This window comes from Thunnus albacares, chromosome 24 (genome assembly GCF_914725855.1).
Source record: "Thunnus albacares chromosome 24, fThuAlb1.1, whole genome shotgun sequence".
NCBI lineage: Eukaryota > Metazoa > Chordata > Actinopteri > Scombriformes > Scombridae > Thunnus > Thunnus albacares.
Window position 1 is genome coordinate 3651963 of NC_058129.1, and position 26389 is coordinate 3678351.

The following is a 26389-nucleotide window of genomic DNA, read 5'->3' on the forward strand; positions in this document are numbered from 1 at the left end:
GAGAGAGCTTTTCAGATTTGTGTCAATAGCTTTCTCATTTTCTTTTTCATAGACACTTTGAACCAACTTCTTTTTCATCTGGGCCTCCTCCTCATGCATACACATCCTGCATCCTATCCACAGTTTTCACACTGTTAAAACTTGCTGTTCTATTTCAGTTCATTAACAGTGACACAACTTGAATTTAAAACCAGTTTAGACTTAATTTTTACTTATTTATAGGAGGGATTCAGATACAAATCATGCTTTATTTTTTGATCAATTTAGATACATGGTTTAAATATCTAATATAATATTTGAATATTTTGTGAGCAGCTAAGCTTACACATATACATCCGGTATTAATATGACTACAAGTATTTTTATGAAATAATAATTTCAGTTTCAGACATGGCAACTAAACATATTGAAAAAGCATTAACTCACACTTTTTATTAGTGTTTTTTTATGAAACTGGGCAGGTAATAAAAAATAAAAAATTTACTGACCTCTACTGGCAGCCATTAAGAGTTGCAGTAACAATGAACTCGCTCTGAACTAAATCTTACGTCTCTGGCAGAAATATAAGAAACGGCTTGCTAAATATTCATTTGTGCTGATCAGCCGCCTAATCAAAGCAGATCATGTGGTACGATTCAGCGAAATTCATATTTATTGCTCCAATAAAGTGATATCTCCAACAGTGACCTTTGATGTATTTGCTCTCGGTGCAGTGTACTCTCATACGGAAGCAGATGTGAGCAGCCAGTGTCTGCTGGAGGCCAACGTGTCTACAGAGGTCTGTCTGACTGTGCTGGACACACTCAGCATCTTCATCATGGGATTCAAGGTATTAACTGTGACAGCCTGTTTATAAAAAAAAATACGCGGGAACGTGACATCTTGTGGCTTAATCACAACAAATAAAACTTACATCCTCCTGTGTCCTCAGACCCAGCTGAATTCAGATCTTGGTCACAACCCCCTGATGAAGAAAGTTTTCCAGGTGCATTTATGCTTCCTGCAGATCCCACAGTCTGAGGCTGCTCTCAAACAGGTCTTCACCTCACTCAGGACCTTCATCTACAAGGTGAACTGTCTGTTGAACTATTTCACCTGGTTAACTCAGATATTTTAATGTATCAGTAAATATACAGTACCAGCACAGAGTTTGGACACACCTTCCCATTCACTTGAATGAAAGAGTCTAAAATACGTGTCCAAACTTTTGACTGGTACTGTAGCAATCTATAAAGGGAGGCTTAACATTTGCGATGTAAAGGAAAATTGGGATCTACATTTTTCTTTCCATATTTATTAAGTTTCTCTCATTTCCATTTATCATCTTTTAAATCTCTCCATGTGTCCTCCAGTTCCCCTGTACGTTCTTTGACGGCCGGGCCGACATGTGTGCCTCTCTGTGTTATGAGATCCTGAAGTGTTGTAACTCCAAGCTGAGCTCCATCCGCAGCGACGCCGCCCATCTCCTCTACTTCCTCATGAAGAGCAACTTTGACTACACAGGCCGCAAATCTTTTGTGCGAACGCACCTGCAGGTAGGTGTTCCTGCTTGTGTCTGTGCAAGTTAGAAATAATTCATACATAAAGTCATGCATTTGTGTGTTCTTGCTCTGCATTCGCTCAGGTGGTCATCGCTGTCAGTCAGCTGATCGCTGATGTCATCGGCATCGGAGGTACACGCTTCCAGCAGTCTCTCTCGATCATCAACAACTGTGCAAACAGTGACAAGAGCATCAAGGTGAGGGGCGGGTGCTGTCTCACAGTGCAATGAAAGAAGTAATGTCTGACATTTCTTTTTAAGTTTATTTTTATTGCATCAGCTCAACACACAATAGAACAACTCACAAACATAGAGGAGCTGAGAAGAAATAGATACAATAAATATACGGAAATTAAGCAATTTAAGCAATGAGACTTGGGCAGTCTTAAAATATATGATGTAAAGCCCTAGCCCCTCGAAACATAAGTCCAATAAATTAGACACATTAGATGGCACATATTCCAGACTTGTTGATATTTTAGTGGCTCTGGATGTTTTTAGCTACTTCCTTGTTGCAGACCTTTCTTTTTGATTTATGTTCCTTTAATTAATTAATTCAGTTCATTTCAATCCCTATTTCTCTTTAGGTCATAGATACTTAATTCTTGTTTTCTTATTTTATTTTTAATAGGCATATAAACCTGATTTGTTGCTATTTTGCTTTGCAGCACACAGCGTTTCCATCAGATGTGAAGGACCTGACAAAGCGCATCAGGACAGTGCTGATGGCCACAGAGCAGATGAAGGAGCATGAGAATGACCCAGAGATGCTGGTAGACCTCCAGTACAGCTTGGCCAAGTCCTACACCAGCACGCCCGAGCTCCGTAAGACCTGGCTAGACAGCATGGCTCGCATCCACAACAAGAATGGAGATCTTTCAGAGGTATTTTTCAAAATGAAAACTAAAAAAATGACTTTAATTTGATGTTTTTTTTTCAAAGGAACATTTTTGCTAACCTGTGACTTGTCTCTGTGTTTGTCTACTTCACCTGCAGGCAGCCATGTGCTATGTGCACGTTGCTGCTCTGGTGGCTGAGTACCTGTGGAGAAAAGGTGAGTCAAGGACATAGAAATATGTGTCCATCAGGAACGGCATGCTTTGTACTGTCCTGTAAATAACTAGTGAGCATTTGAACTCCGTTCCAATAGTTTTATGATCCCCATATAATGAGTCACTGGTAAAGGTTAAGGTCATCAGTATAATTGTGTAATAAACTCAATAAAAAGACTTTGATTAACTTTTGGTGTACTGAAACAAGATTATATTACACATATCAAAACTAATGGGACTCTAATACATTAAATCAATGCACCACCAACAATTACAAAGTCAAAATATTTCCTGGCTGTTTTTACTTGAACTGGGAAAATAAACTGTTCCACATTCACCTGCACATACATACATGAACATACACCTTCATCTGCCACCTGAGCCCTAGTCCAAGGGTCATCTGCTCATTCCCGTGTTAAAAACACTCCAGCACTGCATTCCATAGATAAGATCTCCTCTCGTGTTACTTCACATATCAAAGCGGATACTGTGCTCAGAATTTCACAGGAATCTGTTGTATAACGTGACAGGCTTTTATGAACGTCAACGGTTCATTGTCAGGTCAAAGTGTTTCCCCCCGCAGACCTTCCCTTTATAGAACACAGCACAGGAAGCATTAAACTTGCCCTTATTGTGGATTTGATAAGTTGGAAGTGGCAGCTGAAGGGACACTGTCACTGTTACTGTGAATGGAAGGTTATAGTCTTTTCTTCATAACATTTATTCCTCACAATTTTTAAGAGCTGAGACATTTCAAACAGACCTCAAACACAATGTCATACTGTATGCTGATTTGATTAGTGGTACGTCGCTACTGTTCAACTGGCATGTAGCACATCAACGGTGCCACACGGTATGTCACTGGTGTTCCTCTGGCACATACCCCTTCTTACTGGCATATGGCAGTATTTACTGAGGATTATTAGTATGTCAGTATATTTATTTTCCTGTTTGCCTTAAAAACAACTGAACAAAATATGTTGCCAAATATGTGTGCCATATAAAATGCCACTTTTTAATCATAGGTACAGTATAAAAGTGGTAGTTTAACATATGCCATTAAGATAAAGAACTTTTCTGGTAGCTTAACTAGTGGGTCTAGTGGGACGCAGCTACTTTACATGTTAGCTCAGCTAGCATAGCAAGTGTAGCCTTGACAAAGTTTATTGGTTTAATGTGAAAACTTGTATTTTCTAGTGGAAAACCAGTGATATGCCACTTGCATGAGATAAACCTCTGCAATGTTTTTTCACCATAGATCACTCCAATCTGAATTTGTGTGAAAAGTCTTGAAGGGCCTTAGAAGGTATTAAGATGTCTTAAATTCCATTTGACGTATGGCCGTCATCTATAAACATCTATAAACTAAAAGTGGGATTATTTCAACAGTGGATTGTGCTGCAGGAAGCTATTTAATTCTTTTTTCAGTCAGCAGCTGGGTCCAGGGTGTGTTAATTAATCAGTTATGTAATCAGGAAGTATTCTTATTTGCTGCTGGGAAGTACTGGAAAAATGTGATATAATAATAAATAATTGTCATATTATCCCTTTAGTGGTTTTCCATCATGCTTTCATACTTAAGCCAGGATGATTGTGAAACAGGTATTAAATTTAATTCTATGTGGTATTAAAAAGGTCTTTAAAAGTCTTAAATTTAACTTGGAGAACCATGCAGAAACCCTGAAAATGTCAATCATTCTCTGTGTTTTATTTCACTCATGTTGGTTCTGCATCTCTCTGGTTGTGTTCTGTATGTCAGGTATGTTCAGGCAGGGCTGCTCGGCTTTCCGCGTCATCACTCCGAACATTGATGAGGAGGCGGCCATGATGGAGGATGTCGGGATGCAGGATGTCCACTTCAATGAGGTAAACCTTTCTAATCTTTTCTACATGCCACATGCTGTACACCGTGCTTTAAGTATCTGCTAGGCCCTCTGTGTTGACCAAGCATTTAGGATATTTTTTTAAATCCCTCATTGACTTCACGTGTCACATAATGATTGGCTATCAGGGCTGTTATCTCTGAAAAGATTATCAATTGCTCTGTATAGTTAATAGATGTGAAAATTCTGTAGACTTTGACACAGGGTTGGTACATGTGTTGCTTCTCTAATCAAATCACTGAGTTGGCAGAAGGAACAGGCTTGGGATATCTGACAAGTGCTCAGGGTCAGCTCTCTTAGAGGGACTCAGCATCTTCCTCATGGACACTCAAGCAGGAGCAGCCGCTTGTCGACACTGAGGCTTGAGCTTTGCTCATCTGGTAAACTTGACGACCCTGTGAAATTGAAAGTGATGGCTAGAGAACATATGAGCTTTTACGAGTTGGTCAACATGCTTTTACTTTCCATCTGCGCCGAGAGGCTTTCCTCTTTATGAGCAACACTCAGTGTCATCCCCCAATAAAAAAGAAAGGAAACGACAGGTCCATTTCCTCCCCTGCCTGCTGTTTTTACAGGAACACTATGCTCAGTTTAAATTCCCTACAGTCTCCTGGACAAATAAGAACAAGCAGAGATGTCCCTCTTTCGAAGAATTACAGTTTCTAAAATGAGACTGCAGGGAGGAGGAGAAAGTTAAATGAAGTTTACAGTTATTTATGTGTGTGTTTGTGTGTATGTGTGTGTGTTCAGGAGGTGCTGATGGAGCTGTTGGAAGAGTGTGCTGATGGTCTCTGGAAGGCGGAGCGTTATGAGCTCATTGCTGATGTCTACAGGCTCATTATCCCCATCTATGAACACCGCAGAGACTTTGAGGTAATCTGCGCAATGAGCACAGTATTAAATCCGTGGATGGCACGATAGGATTAACCTGCCAGGAAACATACAACAACAACAATAACCCTGCAATAGATACAGAAATGCTATTTATTTAGCATGTCTGCATCATGTTTTCAGTGCTTTTAAGAACATAAACAGGGGTTTTGACTTGATAATCATGTGTATTTTAATTGGTTTAAAAATTAGACTATGTCACTTTTGACAGAAGAAATAACACAATCTTACTTTGACAAATAAAAAGTTTAGTTTATAAGAAGTGAGATGCAATTTTGATCATTTCAATACACTCAGGCCTTTCGCCACCACAGCTGGTATGACCAGTAGCTTATGGTGGTTAATGTTAGCTAACTTCAGATATTTATTGCTGTATAACTGACATTTTCCACGTCAGTGTAGTCACATAATGATGATGACTTCTAAGCAAATGACCAGAGAATGTTGGGAATTAAAAGAAAATTTAATTTGTCATTATCTAGAATTGCACATGGCCTCAGTTGCTGTTGAATAGTCCTGCTTGAATAAATGAAATTGATTTAGTTCAAATGAACCCGTAAAGGAGCAAGTAATCCTTCCTTCTGCTTTCTTTTTACCCAACAGCAATGAGGTTGATTTCTAAATGTTCCTTTGCAAAAAAGTAGCTTACAGTAATTACTGAAATCTCCACCAAAGCAATAAAGGCAGCTGATCAATTAGGCATCAAAAGGCATCACAGTAAAATAAACTACCACTAAAACATTCAGTTGGATTTAGCCTCTACTGCTTTGATCTTTGTTGATCTTTGTGACAATATCTGCAATTTGTACTTTTGTGGAACAGAAACTGACACACCTGTATGACACACTCCACCGTGCGTATACTAAAGTGATGGAGGTGATGCATACTGGCAAAAGACTGCTGGGCACGTACTTCAGAGTGGCCTTCTTTGGACAGGTAAAAGGTGGGGGGGGACAGATTTCGAAAGCTAATGTTGACTCTAATGTTCTCTAAACTCTACATTTTTGCCTTGCATGAATTCTGACTTAATCCACACTTAATAAAAGCATGATGGTCATCTTATCCATTTCCTTGTATACACATTCAGTACGGGAGCACTTACTTACACACACACTGACACACACACATACACGCATTAACCTTTGTATCTGAATCTACTAAAACTCTCATTTTAATAGAGATTTCTCTCCTTTTTTGCTCCCCATCCAAGGCTGCGGTAAGTGTGTAGAGGCTCTAGCTGTGTGTGTTGGCCTGGTGTGCTCATCCATGCCTTGCATCATAATATTGCATGCTTAAGGCAGAGTTAGGTGGTCTTTAGTAAATTAGCAGCAAAGAGGTAGCTGTAAAATCGTTGATTCAATTCTTTAGTGGCTTGATGACTGCTGAACTGTAGCGAATTTGGGTCCCAAAGATGGTGAATAGAAGTAGTTTTAGGCAGTATTTATTCAGCTGTATTTTTCCCCAAAGCTTTTGTATTTCAGTGAGTTGCAAAATAGCAAAGGCTTGGCTCACACTTTAGACTCTTTTTTTAAATCCTGTGTGTTGCTCTGGGTAACCTCTCCATTAACCTTCCCCTTGATCAATCCTTTTACCTCTGGGACCGCCCCTCCTCCACCCACCCACTCCTTTGTGTACTTTTCCACAGATACAGGACTGAGTAGCTGTTATGTATGCATGATTGTCACTGTAAATAGACATGCATGTTTTTCCCCTCTGTGCAATTGTAGGGTCTTTTTTTTTTTTTTTTTTTTTAACTATTTTCATATCCCCGAATACTACTTTGTTTGGTCTCTTTCATTGATTGGTTGCCATCACCTCAATCAAATGTAGTATACTGGCAGTTGCCTTCATAGTGTGTTTTCTTCAACAACTTGTTTCTATGGATAGTATTATATTCTTTCATATATATATTCATATATATATACAGTACTGTGCAAAAGTTTTAGGCACCCTAGATGTTTAGATTCTTATCCATTATGCAATACCATCAGGGAGGTGTCTGATCAGTCTCAAATTTATTCATGACATGACAATGACCCCAAGCATACAGCTTGAGTCATTGTTGCTGAGTTCAGCAACAAGAAGAATGATGAGTCCTGCAACAGATGGTATGGTTTGGCCCCCGCAGAGCCTTGATCTCAACATCATGGAGTCAACCTGGGATTACATGAAGAAGCACCTGAGATGGCCTCAGTAATAAATCCACAGAAGAACATTCTTTCTCCAGGATGGTTACAACAACCTACCTGCAAGTTACCATGAAAAACTGTGCTAAAGTGAACCAAGGAGAACTGCTGCTGTTTTAAAGGCAAAGCTGCTCACAGCAAATATTGATTTCATTCAGGTTTCTGCTGTTTACTCAACTTTGTAAGAAGTTAATTGATAAATTAAAACAATTTATAGCAATATTTTTGTAAGCATTCTCACTACTTTTAGTGCCTAAAACTTTTGCACAGTACTGTATATATATATATAGTGTAAAATCTTAATCATCTTAACAGTCAGATTTTTGAAAAAGAGCTCCCTTCACACAATGCTGTCACTGGTTTTCATATTAACATGGAAGAAAGTGTGTACAGTACGGATCATGTATTTCAAATACAATGGCAAAAGATATACAATAAATGCTCTTTTTCAAATTTTGACTCTGAGGTCTTGAGAAAAGCGGCTCACAATTACAGAGTTCATGGTCAGGCTCGTGTCTCTTACTACCTTCCTCTCCTCCGTAGGGCTTCTTCGAGGATGAGGATGGGAAGGAATATATCTACAAAGAACCAAAGTTCACTCCGCTGTCTGAGATTTCCCAGAGGCTCCTGAAACTCTACTCCGACAAGTTTGGCCAGGAGAACGTCAAGATCATTCAGGACTCTGGCAGGGTGGGATTACATTTATATGACTTCTGCAGTAAACGGAAGACCCTGACAGTTGTGCAATGGTCTTGGGAGGATGTGTTACTGTAGGTTTGTGGTGCAGAGTTCAGGGTCAGCATTGAGGAAAGTCATGGTTACAACACAACTGTTAGTTCCCTAATTGTGTTTACTTACAGTTTCATATGCTTTAAATGCCAGAATATGCTGAAAAAGAGTGGAGCAGGTGGACGTGTTGGTGTTGATCTGGATGTTAATACTGCCAAATACACACTTACAGTAAATGTCTTAACAATAGAAAGAAACATTTAGTTGCAGCCTATAGTGATTTTCCACATCATCAACATCAATCAACCTCTCCTCTCCTCCTATTATTTAATGCATTTTAAATACACATGCAAAAATGAGCGAAACGTGTCTGATAAATATAGCACGTTTCGGACAAAATGCAGTACACTTACACCTGAAAAATCAGTGCAAAAGCCTTAGTACATCAGCCTCAGTGTTAACCACACTGCTGCTTGTTTTTAGTTTGACCAATTTGCATGTGCTTGAGTTCAAGGGGATTGTGAATAGTTCTGAAATGGTGTCATGAAGCTGAGAACTCTCTCAACCCATGTAATACTTAAAAGTTTATTTTACAAGATGATCCCCTCAGTTGAAGTTGGGCCAGCTGTTTCCCCATTTCCAGTCTTTGTGCTAAGCTAAGCTAATCGATCTTCTCTATAACTCTCTGCAAAAAAGAGAATAAGCATATTTCCCAAAATGTCCAGCTATTTCTTTAAGATTGTCAGATGAGCACAATGGTATTTTATGACTATCTGTGTTTGAGTCAAACCAAAACATCTCCTTGTCTCTTCTGCACCCACAGGTGAACCCGAAGGACCTGGACTCTAAGTATGCCTACATCCAGGTGACCCATGTCACTCCATACTTAGACGACAAGGAGCTGGAGGACAGGAAGACCGATTTTGAGAAGAGCCACAACATCCGGCGCTTTGTGTTTGAGACACCATTCACAGTGTCGGGCAAGAAGCAGGGAGGGGTGGAGGAGCAGTGTAAACGGCGCACCGTTCTGACCAGTAGGTCATGCACACATCGAAAAACAAGTGTTTCTTGTCAGACTTATTGCAGTAGCAATGTTAGGAAGCAGGGAATAAGAATATATTCCTTGTTGCCATCTCTTATTGTTGTTTACAGTGAACTGTCAGGTGTCTCGCCTTAGCACCAAACACCCGAAACATTAATCAGATAAGGCTAGGTGAGGTTTATTACTGTACTGTCCACTTTATCTCAAAGTTCAGGTGTTATCTTTCCTTGTTAAATAATAACACAGACCAATACTGACTTGCTAGGTGGGACAGACTCACTTGCTCAGCAGGTTTACATGCAAATTGGAACATATCCTGATTATAAATGTTAACATAGCCAAGAGGTGTTTACATGTCTCAGCATCCAAGCTAGCTTGCTGCTGTCACATGATTCTGATTAATTACTGATTCAACATTTTATTTTTTGTATGATCAATGTGACATTTGAAATCATAATTTAAGTCCTCTCTATCCTCTTATTTTTCTCCCCCAATCTTGTTTCCTCCCAGCCACCCACTGTTTCCCATATGTGAAGAAGCGCATAGCAGTCATGTACCAACACCAGACTGACCTGAGCCCCATAGAGGTGGCCATAGATGAGATGAGTGCCAAGGTGGCTGAGCTACGACTGCTGTGCTCGGCCTCTGAGGTGGACATGATCCGCTTGCAGCTCAAACTGCAAGGCAGCATCAGTGTTCAGGTACAGATGACGAGGTCACATGGCTATTGAAAAGGCTGTAAATCATCTTAAATCTTAGGAATTATGTCACTGTGATGTATAATCTTTGACCTCCATTTTTTTCCAGGTGAATGCTGGTCCTCTTGCATATGCCAGAGCCTTTTTAGATGACAGCAGTGCCAAGAAATATCCTGACAACAAGGTCAAACAGCTAAAAGAGGTCTTCAGGTACTGACAGAAAGAAACACATCATCTGCATATATGAAACCACAGCTTCTGCTTTTATGAACACTGATGATGAATAAACACACTGCTTGTCAGTTTAATATTAATAGGAATCTGGTTATTTTATGCATGTAGTAGCACTAAAATGCTTGTGCATCTCTCCACAGGCAGTTTGTGGACGCCTGCGGTCAGGGGCTGGGAGTGAACGAGCAGCTGATCAAAGAGGACCAGCAGGAGTATCATGATGAGATGAAGGCTAATTACAGGGACCTGACCAGGGAGCTGTCAAACATCATGCATGAACAGGTAGGAGCCCTGAAGAGGATATGTGCTATATCAGCTTTTACTGCATTTAAATTATCCTGAGTCTTTTCAATATGTCAGGCAGGTTTCAGCTGCAGAAAAATATGCCAGGTTACCCGATTTCTGAAACATATTCTGTTGTCCAGTGAGACAAATCCCACCCATCCAGGACTCAGGTAGTACACTCTATAAAAAGTATTTAAACCATATCTGAAGTGAATTGATAGAGCTTGTGGTCCCCAAAAGAATCATGTAGCTTTGTTTTAACAGACCTCTGCCAATAGTTAGTGGCCAAATGACTTCCAAACACTAAAAGGTTTCCAAACAGACAGATCAGTTTTATTAAGAGGGAAACTTAACCGGAAGTAAATATTCCTACTATATTTACTGTTAAATATGCTCAGATTTGTTCTGCGGTCAGTTTTTTAGTGACTACTGTAAGAGTTGTCTTGTGTTGCATTGCTGGTCTTTATGTGTTGGTTAAGTTAATGGGTTACAGTTTTTGGAGCATCAAGTGTGAAAAAGATAATGTAAGTTGCTTAGCATAAAATTGTCTACCAAATAGCATGTGGAAATATTTAAAGTTGAACATTCCTCACAGTTTCAAATTGTGTAACGTTGTGTTTAATGGTATATGCAACTAACCTTAAAGAGCTGTCCTCTATTGCAATCTTCTGCTCATTCACTAACCATGTCTCCTATCTCCTGCTCTCTTTGTGCTGACCTGCGCAGATTGGATGGTAATGCTGCTTTTGTCATTTGATGATGTTATTGTACTCTATAGTGGAATAGCTAGGGACTGTATGAAAATTATTGGGGTGCAAAATGGTGAATTTTCCATTTCTCTCTGTGTTTGAATAAAGAGCTGCTAAATAAATGGTTATTACAGGTATATCCCCCAAATGAGTGACTAGAAACAGACAGTAACTCTGTGGCTGCAGATTCCAAAAAGTAAAAATTAACATGAACTTGATCAGTCGCCAGTTTTCAAAGAGATTTTAGACTGTTCTTAAGTAATAGGCCAATCCTAGATTAGTATAATGCAAGTAAGATAATTTCACAAAATAAACCTTGATATTTTAAGCCTCAAAAGTTAGCCACTCGACCCCCAGGCAAACTAAGAGCTAAGATCCATGTTTCCATGGTAACAATCAGTGACACCAAATGAGAGAGCAAAAGCTGGCTCATAATTTGTGGTTTGCAAACAGTATTGTGGAGTAAGGAATGAGAAAGGAAATAGCTTTTAGGGACAGCAGTAACCTGTTAGGACCTGGTTAAGTCATTAACCAGGTCCTAACAGGAAGACCAAAAGACTATCCTGAGCCTAAGTGCCAAATTAGCAGAAGTACTGAGCCCTGCTACAGTGAGATTTCAGCTCTGCTACAGGTCTTCATTACACTTTTATGCTGTTGGAAATTTTTTGTCTTGTTACACTCTTCACTGAATTTTCTCAGTAAAATGTTCTTAGACTGTTTTCTGATGGAGTGAACAGAGCTGAGGGGTGTGACGTGGTTGTCAGACCTGTCTTTCAGTTTTAAAAAAATGTTTATTGTTTTTATTTTGTTTTATTTGTTTTTTTTAATGATTTCACAAGTCAAGAATGACTTAAAATATAAATCTGGTATATAGAGTGTTCTATATGGTTAAAGCCCCTCCCCTTCAACTACCCTCCCTTCAGCAAGATGAAGAAATACATAACCCTCTCAACCCCCAAAATAATTTTCCTACCATCCCTAAATTTAAATTAACTTGTATATATGCATTTCACTTTTAAATAGGATAAATACCTTTCCTAATCTTTCTAATTTCCCTTTGCTTATAGATAAACCCAGTGGATGATGGCGCAAGGAACACTCTGTCTGACTCTATGGGCATCTTCAACGCCATCAGCGGCACACCAACCAGTGCTCATGGCTCAACAACCATACTCTGATATAGCTAGACTCATACCTTCATCACCACTAAGGATTGGTTAAACTACCTGCAAGTCAAGAGGAAGCAATTTGGACACATTCTAAGACAACCTGAAGCCATCATCCATTGTTTTTTTTTCTCTCTCTCTATTTCTGTACATGCCATGAGCTGGGAAATATGATGTTCACTCCCTGTTATCAGTAGGCCCTTTGTTCTTGTTTCCTATGGAGACTCCAGTGAATACTGTTGACTTTCAAGCTTTGAGAATCCACTTATTGCCAGATTCGGGTCATTTATCTTTTTGTATAGCTTGTTTTATCCTATGGAAGATGGGGTTAAGAACATGTGATGGCTCAGCAAGTGTGTATCCAATACTGTGACTGGCAATATAATGTTATCTTAATTGTCCTGATGTCTTAAGCCCCACCCAAGGGAGGCTATCCATAGATTAAAACAAACACAAAGAACTTCAGTATTTGCATTTGACCCAAGTCTAAATCTTACAGGGACCCTACCTCTTATTCTTCTGTATCTGTTTTTTTAATTGTAGGGCTCCCATTTATGTACAGTGTTTGTAAAAGAGTGTTTCAAGATATTGTTGGAAATAAATAAATGCCACTGCTGTAACCGTACATACATTCTTCAGCTGATGCATAGTATTTTTACATTTCATGTTTCTATTCTTTTTCATCGAGGCCCTGTTACAGCAGATGCATTTTTTCCATGCAGTTTATCTTTTCTCTTATCTTGAACATTTGAAAGAATTAGTCACTCTATTTTAGGCCAATGGACGTGTATAGGAACTGTCTAAAGCCAAGTGAACCACAATGTTTTAACCTATTTTCTGTAAAGAAAAGTGTGTGCAATATTTTCTATTGTTATCAAGGCTACCCACTGCACAGAAAACCACTCTTGCCAAAGACTTTAGAAAAAAGACTGTGCAATGCAAGACAAGGATGTGACAATTTGTAATCTACCCCTTTGTTTCTTTGTCTGTCATGTACAGTAGATGCCTTTTATTATCTGTTAGGTAAAATCATAAAAAAACATTTTTACTTAATGACACTCATGTAAATATGTTTAAGACTTAATAATAAATAAAACCTGTGATATTACATCTTCCATACCTTGCTTTTATATGTTCACTGTTAAGTCTTTTCAGATCTGTTAAATTCTTATCATTCAAGGACGAGAAGACGAACATTTAGGTCAGGAAGTGGCAAGACAACACACTCGCAACAACACACAGATTCTGACCCTGTAAGCCCCCTCTTTTGTTTCAGTCACAACTCAGAGCCGTCCCTTATCTGTGAAGCAGAAGCTGCAGACTGCTCAACTGTCAGTAAAGCTTTTATGCAAGCCCTGCTGAACTGTGTAAACGCTGCAGCAAAAAGGAGCAAATACTTTCCTCAAATGTGGAAGATGAATGACTCATGATGTATGACTGGTCCGCATATAACTGTGGGTAGGTTGAAAATATTGACTGTCAAAATTGGTAGATGTCAGCCTTGTTATCTATCTATTCTATATTATCCTGTATACTTTATTTACACTGGATGCTGGATTTATAAAGTACATTGATGATGCTGGATTGGTTGACAACTACTGCTCATATCAAAGGAGAACAACTTTGAGACATACAGATGCTATAGCAACAGCAAACCAGCAACAGTGTTCATCAGTATGGAGTCCCGAAACTGACAAAATTTCTGAACGAATTACTGAAATCTTCAATACCACAAGTGAAAGTCCTGCATTCAAAATCTTACTTAAGTAAAAGTACTGGGAGCAAAATGTACTTAAAGTATGAACACTAAAAGTTTTCATTATGCATATGCAAATACAGTATTATTGGAATATTAATTCATATTTATTCATTGATATGTAAGCAGTATTTAAATGGCATCAAAGTAGAACTAATCTGATCAAGTTATACTGTTGGTAGTCTAATCTATTGTGTAAATCTGCAGATTTTATAAATGGATCAATTTATGTATAAAATATTGCTCTGAAAAGTAACTAGTAACTATAGCTGTGAATTAAATGTAGTGGAGTAAAAAGTAAAATATTTTCTTCTGAAATGTAAATAATTTAAATATTGTAAAAAGAAATATAAAGTTTCATACTTTTTATTTACTTTTTCATTCTTTTTATCTAATCAGTTGTTAAAAAAAAACAAAAACCCAACAACTTTTCAACTCCTTCATTTTCCTTTTTTTTTTAAGGACTTGGCACACATTTAATCATGTATCTATTCCCTGTTTTCCCAAAGAAACATTTCCCATTTTCCTCACCTTTCCAATTTTTATCTAAACACACTGAGCACCAGCCTTTTCAGTTAGCTACACCTGCTAGTGCAGGCAATGTTCATCACCCATACACTGTGTAGAGCTGTAGCATCACTGCATAAACTTGTTAAACAATAGCTTGAGAATTTTAGCCACCAAGCTAATGTTAACAGCTAGCTAGCTAATTATAGACCAGTTTAATTATTTAATTGATAGTATAATCAATTTAGTAATATATTCAGTGATAAGTTTGACTTTTCTGATAAACTTTTACTATATTTTGTCAATTTTAGGGCTCCATATTACGATAATCTACTTATGTACTAAATATACTACAACTGTTACTGCATTATCAGTTAAACTATATTACAGAATGGCCATGTGTGATTTTTTTTATATCATCAGCTGACATGAACCTTAATAACTTTGAGTATGATTAATATGTTTACTACTGTGATAACATGTGTGTGTCTCTCTCTTTGTACATTTGCTTATGAGCAAGCATGTTGATCAGTGTCAGAGTGAATGACTCTGTGCTGTGTTTAGATCTCAGAAACAGGAGAGACACGAGTGAAATCAGGATGCTGACTCCTGTAAAAAACCCCCCACTGTGCTTGCTGTCATGCAAAAGACCAGCTAATCCCACCCCTTATCACCGCCAGAACCTCCCAATCTACACACACAAACACACACACACACACACACACACACATTTTGTTGTGTCACCATTGGGTTACTGGACAAACACTCCATTGTTACTAAGCTTTGGGCCGCTAAACATCATGTGTCTGGCGTGAGTCGTGCTAGTGTTTAATGGTGTGAGTTTGTGTGTGTCTTTATTTGGTGAAATATACAAGAAAGTCAATATTTATACTTGTGTTAAGTTTACCTTTTTAATACATTTTTATATGTTGTAGTCACTGTCATCACTGTCATATATTTATAGCCCCAGTCTGTGCCTCTCTTGAGTAGAAGAGCTAAACTTCTGATTTTTTGAACAATAATTAATGTACTTGTCACTCATTGAAAAACCAGGAGTGCATTTAACACTGTATGCTGTTCTGAAGGTATTTCAAGAATCCCCAAAGACAACATATTATTTTGTATGAAAATATAAAATCAACATATACCAATAATACAATTTCTTTTCTTTCTTTTGAACTTGAATTTGGAAAAAGAAGTGCTCTAAAAACTCTAAAAATTGTTATTATGCAGCAGACTAAATATTTTTATCACACATTGGTGTTTTGAATGCATAGCTCTGTGACTTGAATGTAATATTAACCCATGAGAGGCACAAACTGGGGCTGATATAAATGTATATATACATTTGTGTATGTTTGGCAAAGTTCACAAAATATGAACTACATTTACTGAACCTGCCTCACAAAACTTTAACACACAAGTTTAGATACATTTCCCTAGATATACACAAGTAGACACACACAGGATCACATATGTACACACATGCTACAATCTGAATTCTTAAAGGACCATGATCAGCAAATACACACACCACTTCATCTGTACATTTATACTTGAAAATGAAAAGTTTTAAAGGTCTTTAACATTTTTATTTTAATGTCATTGTTGAATAGTCATTCTTCAAATATAGTGTGTGCTGTGCATCTAAATAATAATAATAGTAAGGAAACATGTTAGAATCAGTTTAGAAAGCAATAAGAAATGCATCATGCAAATTGTCTCTTTTATCAGCTGACCAGACAGTTCTTTATCTGTGAGGTTTGTCATTGCATCTGAGTTCTCTGAGTCATTAAGTAATTACTAACAGACACATGCATCTGTGTTGTGCTGGGAGGTGGGAATGGTGACATGCATGTTGGGAGGTGCTGGACAAGATGTACGCGCTGCATGTGGTTCACTGTCCAGTATCAGTGGGCGTCTACAGGAGGTGTCTGATGGGAAGTTACATAAGAAGACTGCCGGGCCACAGCTTGATATTCATTGCTTGAGCAGGACAGGGGTCACTAGTCTCTCCATCTATTTCTGTTAAAGGATTCAATCAGAGAAGGGACCTAAACTCAACACATACGGCAACCATGACAGGTGAGTCCCGGTCTGGATGAGAACCCTGCGCTTTGGACACTCAGGAACCCATCATCACCTTTTGGGATTTCTTAGAGGATTTCTTTTTTATTTTTAGAGGAATATTATTTATTTATCATGCATTACACTTTTTTCTTTCTTCAAATTTTAATTATTATTTGTTTAATGCATGTGAACTCATTCACATTCATTATTCAACAAAAGGTTATACAAAATCAGTTTAGTTAATCTTTTGCATAGTGATTATTGTATTTGTTCACTTTGCTATATGTAGCAATATTTATATTAATATCTTTCACAAGAAAATAATATATGACTCATGAGAACTTATATTTGCAGACAAAGATGAAGAGAGGAGGACTAGGCCAAAAAGTGTAAGTCCAACTGTTCTTGTACCTTCTGTAGTATTTATAAAAATGTGCATACAGAAGAAAAATTGTCATCAAAATTATGGTATAAAAAATCCAATTCTAGACATTCAAGTGGATGGTTAAAACATGAAAAGACTATAATGAATATGGGCTGGTAGATAGATAGCTATAGAGTCAGAGTTAGTGATAGAATCCTTACATTTTTTTCTGTTGCTCTAACAGGCTGTTGTCTGTGGATACCCAATAAGCATCTTTTTCATTGTGGTCAATGAGTTCTGCGAGCGTTTCTCCTACTATGGCATGCGAGGTGAGTCACTTTTTTCTGGATCTGATGCAGTTCATAAATAGATTCTTTCAATCATTCATATTTTACAATTAGTTCTACAAGATTTCTTTTACTGCAAGGTGCACACTTTACAACACAATTGCAGTATATAAAATATATAAACATTTCCATTTGTACATGAGAAGATAGATTTAAAAGGAAGGAAGGGAAAAATACTCATATGAATACAGATACACACGGATATAATAAAAAGATTAATTATAAGCATAATGATGATACATCAACTTAAATATATACACAAGTAAAATAGTGATATTGACATTTATGACATATTACTGATAGTGAACCTAACCTGTTGTAGTGGCATTTTTTTGCCTTACTTTTATTCAAGTGCTGTACTTAAATACATTTTTTTTTTTGGACTACTTTAGTATTTCCACTTTGTACTTCGTACTTTTACTCCACTACTGTACATTTCAGAGAGAAATACTGAACTCTTTACTCCACTACATTTATTTGACAGATATACAGTAGTGGCCTTGTTGTTCAAGATTTTATACCCTACTGCTCAAAAGAACTTTTGATGATTTCAGTACATTTAGCTGATAATACTTTTACTTATTTTTGAATGCAGAAACTTTACTTGAAATGGAGTATTTTTAAACTGTTGTATTGCTGAATATTTCTTCACCACTGCCTGCAGCACCTTTTTTTAATCGCATCCCTGTTTATTTTTTTACTTTTTCCCGTCATTCCCCCCTTCCTCCCTTGCCGTCTGCAGCCGTGCTGGTGCTGTACTTTAAGTACTTCCTGAAGTGGGATGATGATTTCGCCACCACTATCTACCACACATTCGTGGCTCTTTGCTACCTGACACCAATCCTGGGAGCCATTGTGGCTGACTCATGGCTCGGCAAATTCAAGTGAGTTTCAAATCCTGCAGGCAAACAAAAAAAAAATGCGTTGCAGTTTGTCTATAATGCAGCCAAATCCCTGAAACCGAAATGTACTGAACATATTGTGCTTTTCTGATGTCAGCGTTCATATTTCCATCTAGCTGCACATATTAAATACTTCAAACCTGTTCAGACAGATAGGATTAAGGCATATCTTACAGAATCAGTTGTTAAATTTAATCTTTGGATTTTCAACCCTTGTCTATCTTATCTAAATCTGAACATCAGGAACACCTGTTTTAACCCTTTGCTCTTTCCTCCTCCCTCTGCACAGAACTATTGTTTACCTGTCCATTGTGTACACGGCGGGACAGGTTGTCATGGCTGTAAGTGCAATCCATGACATCACAGATACAAACAAGGATGGGACCCCCGACAACATGACTTTCCACGTGTGAGTTGATCGCGCTCAGAACTCTGCAACACTGATACACACCGACAGACATGTATTGACGTTGTGTCTGTGCTGTGTTTTGCCCTTCAGAGCTCTGTCCATGGTGGGGTTGATACTTATCGCCCTGGGAACAGGAGGCATCAAACCCTGCGTGGCTGCATTTGGTGGAGACCAGTTTCGAGAGGATCAGGTTAGGCGTTGCACAAGCAAACACACACATGCGCATACACAGTCTTAAGAATTTAATTAAAGTTAAGATTTTAGATATCTTCCAAGAAGTTTCCTGGAAAGAATGATGTTATTACAAGCACACAATTCACCACCAAGTGTCCAAAAATGAGTCCACAACACATACAATAAAACACACACATAGTGAGATGCAGCTAGATGCAAAGATACACACAGACATTGACCTTCCTCTGATGTTCATGCATGAATGCACCCTCAGGACACGACTTTATCTCTTTCTTGCACACACAGAGCATTTAAAGATGTCTTACTCAGCTATCAGTGGTATCTCGTCAGCACTTCTTATATCTCTGATTCGTCTCAGCTAGTTGTTTATTAACTAATAACCACTGCTGTGAGTGTATTACATTGTTCAAGGCCAAGGACAAAGATTACGCCATAACGTTAATGACACTGGTGAAATTTGATTTATATGAGATATCAGGTCCATCTGACAGACAGTTAAAAAAAAAAAACTTTCTGTGTCCAATAGGAGAAGCAGAGAAGCACCTTCTTCTCCATCTTCTACCTGTCCATCAATGCAGGCAGTCTGCTGTCCACCGTCATCACCCCCATCCTCAGAGGTAGGACTGGACACTCAAGTTGATCGCAGAGCATGAAATATAGCGAGTGAATGATAGACAAACTGAATAAAAACACATGTTGTTGTTGTGTGTGTGCCTTGCAGCTCAGGAGTGTGGTATCTACGTCCCACAGAAGTGCTATGCTCTGGCCTTTGGTGTCCCTGCCGCTCTCATGGTGGTAGCCCTGAGTAAGAACTCATGTTATTTTTTTTACTTCTCTGTCACCAGAACCTTGTCATTACTGCAGTAGATATTCTTTATTTGAAAATTTTTGAGGCCTTAAGAGGTAAAACTATGCAACTATTTCACCAGACAAAAGCAAAACATAGAGAATATATATTGCATAATGTTACATGGGAGAATTTTGCTTTTCTTTGTTCCTAATCCAGTAAATAAGAATAAATAAGTAAATAAGTTTAGGAGCTACTGACCTAGACTCTTAAATCCAGGACTGTAGTGAGAACAAATAGTGCCACTTTCTAGGAGAGAAGGTTGTAATTAATGCTGATAAATCATTTCTTTCAAATAAGTAAGTGATGTAAGAACAGATTGTGCAAGAACAATAATGGCTTATCACTAAAAGCATTGTTAAATGATTTACTAACTGTTACAACTTTATTATTTAATCCTTTATTGCCATCCATAAAGTTTGTCTTACATGAAAGAGTCATAGTTAGAGCGCATTTCTTGATAATTACCTTTTATGACAAATGGTCAGCTTTTCATGTATATAAATGTCTTTTTGTGTGTGTCTGCAGTTGTGTTCATTGTTGGAAGTGGTATGTACGTTAAGACGGCCCCTCAAGGCAACATCATGGTGAAAGTCTGCAAATGCATCGGGGTGAGTGGCTCCTGAAAGATGCCGAGATGTTGTTGTTTTCAGCATCAAAAAACAGATCAGATTGGTTTTAAATAGAATTTCGGTTAATTTTTAGGTAAAAAGATGCAACCCCCTTAGAGGCATGAGATGTTATTTCCATGGTCATGATGCTCTGTGATTTAAATGTCCTTTCTGTCATCTGTAGTTTGCTATCAAGAACCGCTTCAGGCATCGCAGTTCTGAGTATCCTAAGAGAGAGCACTGGATGGACTGGGCTGAGGAGAAATATGACGTAAGCGCAGGATAATTAACACAAGTATATGCAAATACAAAATATAAGCGACTTGGGAATCATAATCCTTCTCCCTGTTTTCTTCCAGAAACTTCTGATTGCCCAGGTGAAGATGGTGTTGAAGGTGTTGTTCCTCTACATCCCTCTGCCCATGTTCTGGGCTCTCTTTGACCAGCAGGTGACTACCAATTTATTCTGTCCCTGAATATCTTCTGAGACCACTAACAGGAGATTGAGTTCATGCGTTAGAGATCTAAGTTTCCATCAGGTTCTGGACATACACATTCCCTGACCAAACTCCATTCAAAAATATCTCTAATTAACAGCAAATTTCAATAGATAACACAAGTCCAGAAGTGTGCTAGCAGAATCCAAAGATAGACTAAATGAGAGCTGTGTCTCCTCCACAGGGCTCAAGATGGACCCTCCAGGCGACAACCATGGACGGCGACTTTGTAAGTGGTTTATTTTTTCGCGATGTCACAACTTATGAGCTCAAACCAAAGAAAAGACTGTTTTGTACATGAGATTCTGTTCTAAGACTCTTCTTCTTTCAACAGGGAAGTCTCATCATCCAGCCCGATCAGATGCAGGTGAGACATTTGACTTTGTTGTGGTGTTGATGATACTTGTGCCTACATGCTGTTGACATGAAGTGATAGAATAGACTTTTAAAGGAGTGTCTCGCCTTCTTCCTACCAGACTGTCAACCCCATCTTGATCCTGGCTTTGGTGCCAGTCATGGATAGCCTGATCTACCCGCTGATTGCCAAGTGCAAATTAAACTTCTCGTGAGTCTCTTCTACTGTTTTATTCCTCTGTAATGGAAAACATTACATTACTTAAACCCCCAATATTAATATGCAGTATGCAGTATATACATAATAGTTTATAACACACTATAATGTAGTTGTAAGCAGATATATATACTGAACATGTGTTCATATGTTGAACTTGAACGTTCATTCTTGACCTCTGAAACAGTAATTAAGTCAAGGTCCACTTACTAGATTTCTTCTGGCTTCACCAGTGGATGATGTTTTAAATATTCATAAATAAATTAATACTTAATGAATAAATAGAATGCAGGAGTGTAGTTAATGTAATCAGTACGTGTAAAGGCTAAATAGGGGGGTTAGAATAATTATTAGTTATTAGTTGTTCAAGTTGTTATTTCATGTGATTGATGATGTAGAGAGTCAAATGTGTGTGTGTGTGTGTGTGTGCTGCAGTCCGTTGAAGAGGATGACTGTGGGGATGTTCTTCGCTGCTATGGCGTTCGTCGCTGCTGCCCTGGTCCAGTTACAGATCGATGTGAGTGCAACACGCATGAAAACACACATCGGGGCATCTTAACGCACATTACCTTATGAGGTGTAATTCACACACGCAATTCAATTCTTCTTCTAGCAAACCCTGCCCACGTTCCCATCAAGCGCTGAGGGCCAAGTCAAGTTCATCAACATGCTTGACAAAGATATGAACATCACAGCTGGACCCAACACGTTTACCTTGAAGCCTTTAACGGTACTCCAGTCATACAGTGATACAGTTCACACAGATACTGACTATCCAAATTTACCAGAACTAGGTCTGTTCTAACTCATTGATATTGACTGATCTTTTCTCCTACAGGCCAATGAAGATTACCTGACCCTTGATTTAACATTTAGCCTGGATCTGGGATCTGGTGTCTCTTCCGATATCACTATAGAGGGTGGCACTCGGAGTACCAGGACCATTGTGGAAGTTGGAGGCCAAGTCAAAACTGAGGAGGTGAGCAAGGCTGTCAGATGTTGCTAATTATGTTCATCCATGGTTTAAATCATATTTAACTTAAAGTACAAATATGTCGACCTCATAAAGTATATTTCTATCTCCAGTTCAAGGACATCACAGCAAAGCCGGAACAGGGCGCTAATGCTATCAGGTAAGTTTCAAATAGTTTCGTATTGAAGGTCTGAGTAGCCATATTATTAAATTATAATAAGATCATGATGAATCTGTTCGATGTTATCTAATAATCTTTAGATCAGTGGTACCCAGATGTGTCAGATGTTATGATCTCACACTGAGAGCAGCTCGGCCGAAGAGTGATCGTGTCCTTCTCAGATTGTTTTATTTAATGGATGTTTAAAGAACTAAAGTATCCAGTATTTCACATGCAAAACGCAAAATGTAGAGAAAAGTTATGAAACATAATTTGGTGTAATAGAAATATTTTTTTTTTGGTTATGTGGAGATCACAGCATGTTACATTGTGTGAAAATAATTATACTCATGGCTTTCTGAGCAAACTTAATGAACTATATTTTTGGGGGGGAATGTAACTTAGACTTGAAGACGATATAAATACGTTTCAAGGCCTCAGGGGTCCCCTTTATTATGGTACATTAACTAGTTAGCCAGCCATATCATTACATTCTTTAGCTGACACTGAGTTTGGTGAGCAGACTTTGTGAAGTAGCTTTAAACTGAGGGTATTGAATTGCATGAGAGTGCCTTTTATTGCTTATGAATTCAACTTTTCATTTGTAAGATAATGAATGTGTTGCAAATGTTACATAGTCTCACTTTAAAACTGTTGTGTGCTGCATTCTCCTTCCTCAGATTTTTGAATGGTTTTGGCTCAGGCTTGAATGTAACTATTGGTAGTCTGGACTACGGACACATCGTCACCAACAACATGTCAGAATATGTTGCGGTCCCCAATGGACAGTAAGACTGATATTTTCTGATATTATATTGTATAACATACAGTTATGGCTGAGAATATTCTTTACTCTGAATGGTATTGTTTTTGTTTGTCAGAGCACAGTTCCTGATCAAGAATGATGCTGGAGATCAGTGCACCTACACCCAAACACTGGGCTTCGGCAGCTCTTACACCTTGATCATCCCGTCAACGTTCGCATTTGGAAAAGATGTAACTCATGTCTCATCTTTAGTCACGATATACCGTAGCTTGAATGTAACTTTTTGATTGACACCTGGGTACCTGTCTGTGTCCTCTAGTGTGAACAGAACATCAAGGCGGTGATGGACATTCAACCTAACACCGTCCACATGGCCTGGCAGATTCCTCAGTATTTCCTCATCACTGCAGGAGAAGTGGTCTTCTCTGTCACTGGCCTGGAGTTCTCCTACTCACAGGTAGAGGGTGCTTTCAGTACATACCTGACAACACTGCAAAAGCTGTTTGGAAACAACTGCAACTGGCATTGGATTCATATGTTTTTCAGTTATTTTGTGCTTGTGGCTATAAAACTGGTATCTTTCATAATTTGTTATAATATGTAGCTCTATTTGAATCTCCTTTTGCTCTCCAGGCACCCAGCAACATGAAGTCTGTGCTGCAGGCTGGTTGGCTGTTAACTGTTGCTGTAGGTAACATCATTGTGCTCATTGTCGCCGAGGCTGCAACGCTCCCAGATCAGGTGGGTGGATCAATTTCAACCATTGGTAGACACACAATGTCCTCACTGACTTTGGGCAAGTTGAGTTAATGTGATTTAAATGCCTATAATGTATGTATGAAGCTTACAAATTAACATATTACATCTTGTGTGTTTAATCTGTACAAAAATCAAAGTATAAAAATAACAAGTTTCAAGGCTTAATGCTAAGCTAAGCTAACCATTGTTCCATACAGATATGAGAATGCTAGCAAATGATTCCTTTAGGCTTAGCTCCAAAATAACACTGTGTGTGTTCCTGTTCACTAGTGGGCCGAGTACATCCTCTTCGCCTCTCTGCTGGTGTTAGTGTGCATCATCTTTGCCGTCATGGCCTATTTCTACACCTACATTGACCCGGCCAAGGTAGAAGCCCAGTTTGCTGAGGGGGAACCTGAAGAGAAGGAGAAAAGGAAGAGTTTGGAGATGGCCAAGAGGGACTCGATTAAGAAGCGCGAGGAGGAGAGAAGGAGTTCCGATTCCAGTTCCAGCTCCAGCTCCAGCTCTGACGAGGAGGTCGAAGTCCCTCAGACCAAGATTTAAAGTGCCCATTTAACCCTTTTTTTTCAACAGCTGTTCCCCCATTTGTATACGAATGCTGCTTGGTTCTGTTTTGTGTCTGAGATGACATGTAGTGGTTAGAGTGAATGGATGATGTGAGTGAAATGGGACTGAAGTGGGAGGAACATAGGGCTTAGATGGTTAAGCTCTTGGTGGACAGTGTTAGTAAAGGATCTTGGCAGGGATAATTCAAACATAACTACAGAAATACTTTTATTGCTACTTCAGCTCAAAATCTCCAGAAAATATTCATTTTTTTTAGAGGTTACTCATAATTTAAATCCCTGGTTCTTTATTGGTTATTAATTTGTCCTTTCATTGTTGTAAATTTATTTTTGTAATGATTTATTTTGCACTGTGTAGCCACATCTTTATGTAATTTTTTGTTTCATGTAGTCTTTCGTAATGTACTGGTGTACACGCACAAAGAAACCATTCCAACATTTGTATTTATTTTCAGGCACAGTGTTGTGTGTAGTGTAATATATTGTCACTGTTTTATATATATGACATTTTCATCCTCTCCAGGGTAAAATCTGACATCAAGAATAATGGCTGTTCATCAAACGACTTCAATAAGGAGACTAGCAAGGTGTTTGAGAAAAACAAAAACACCTAAAGCATTGTCAATCTGTACCAGCGGTGGTTTCATTCAAACTATGCAATGGCATCATTTTAAATAAAGTTCTTTTTCTGAATACAAAACCTTTTTGCATATCTAGCATGTAGATAGATAAGTTGGTACTACTTCCTAATAAGGCATTCTTTATAAAAGATTTATGAGTAGTAACTAATGGTTTTATTAAAGGTTAATAAATAATTTATGAATACTTTATTCATCGGTTACAACAGCCTCTGGGCTGCCAGGTCTTTGGCTAGTTTCTATTTGGTAATAGTGTCGTTATGAATGTTGGTAATTGGCTAACAAAAATACTCATGGATTTCTCACTTTCTAATAAGTCATATGAAACATTAGTAAATGTTTTATTAAAGATCCCCTCCAGACATGTTTTAAGATGTATATAAAATACTTTGAAAATAATTTGTGTCTAATGTGGTTTTTCCACAAAAAAGATCAATTATCTTGTTAAAATACTTCAAAAATGTCATCTATTCCTTCTCCCTCATTACAAACACATTTCATTTCAAACGTTTAACTGCTGGACACAAGATGTCTCCTTCTTCACTGTAAAGTTCATTCTCAGTGTTTGTGCATTAGAGGTTTCCACATCACACTTGTGTAAGTTAAATACTGGCCTATGATTGGTGCCAAACTAGTTGTGATGTCACAGATCATGCTCGTAGGTACACCTCTTGAACTAAAATATTCAATGAATACAGAGAAACTTTCCCTCTTCAGCAGATCAATGTGAAAACAAACATCATCCTGCACAGTGAAGCTCAAACATCTAAGTAACAATAAGCAAAACACATTTTTGAGTGGAGGGAGACTTTACCTATTAATAACTCTTTAAGTTACAATTTATAATCCCTCACAAAGGTTGTCTTAGCTGGCAACTCAATAGTCGTCCCTGTTAATGGCATATCAAGTGATCTATACTCAGCATTAGTACTGCAAGTGTGTTATTAGCCATTAGTTGCTACTTTATTAGCTTTATTAGAAAGTGGTGCTGATAAATGA

At 38.2% G+C, this 26389-nt stretch overlaps 2 protein-coding genes across 11 annotated transcripts in view; both read left to right on the forward strand.

Moving 5' to 3' along the window:
* Positions 1–13567, forward strand: part of dock9b (dedicator of cytokinesis 9b) — a 64623-nt gene extending 51056 nt beyond the window's left edge. For 6 of the 10 annotated variants that reach the window (XM_044345058.1, XM_044345063.1, XM_044345055.1 and 3 more), the window contains exons 38-53: positions 714–829; positions 932–1069; positions 1353–1535; positions 1625–1738; positions 2209–2424; positions 2537–2594; positions 4352–4458; positions 5226–5348; positions 6189–6302; positions 6577–6582; positions 8096–8242; positions 9105–9315; positions 9834–10024; positions 10131–10231; positions 10396–10534; positions 12354–13567. In XM_044345058.1, the coding sequence (XP_044200993.1) occupies positions 714–829; positions 932–1069; positions 1353–1535; positions 1625–1738; positions 2209–2424; positions 2537–2594; positions 4352–4458; positions 5226–5348; positions 6189–6302; positions 6577–6582; positions 8096–8242; positions 9105–9315; positions 9834–10024; positions 10131–10231; positions 10396–10534; positions 12354–12464 (2075 nt within the window). In that variant the 3' untranslated portion in view covers positions 12465–13567. Of the gene's footprint in view, positions 1–713; positions 830–931; positions 1070–1352; positions 1536–1624; positions 1739–2208; positions 2425–2536; positions 2595–4351; positions 4459–5225; positions 5349–6188; positions 6303–6576; positions 6583–8095; positions 8243–9104; positions 9316–9833; positions 10025–10130; positions 10232–10395; positions 10535–11263; positions 11272–12353 lie in introns of all 10 variants that reach the window. The other 4 variants (XM_044345061.1, XM_044345056.1, XM_044345062.1 and 1 more) reach the window with 2 other exon arrangements.
* Positions 13568–16692: 3125 nt separating this feature from the next.
* slc15a1b (solute carrier family 15 member 1b) lies at positions 16693–25789 on the forward strand. Its single transcript, XM_044345227.1, has 23 exons — positions 16693–16800; positions 17140–17174; positions 17394–17478; positions 18239–18380; positions 18688–18807; positions 18898–18997; positions 19529–19619; positions 19724–19807; positions 20378–20460; positions 20645–20731; positions 20820–20909; positions 21142–21186; positions 21292–21324; positions 21434–21522; positions 21964–22045; positions 22142–22258; positions 22367–22507; positions 22615–22661; positions 23342–23449; positions 23543–23657; positions 23747–23884; positions 24061–24168; positions 24457–25789. The coding sequence occupies exons 1-23, from the start codon at positions 16794–16796 to the stop codon at positions 24727–24729; spliced, it is 2220 nt and encodes a 739-aa protein (XP_044201162.1). The 5' UTR covers positions 16693–16793; the 3' UTR covers positions 24730–25789.
* Positions 25790–26389: the final 600 nt, after the last annotated feature.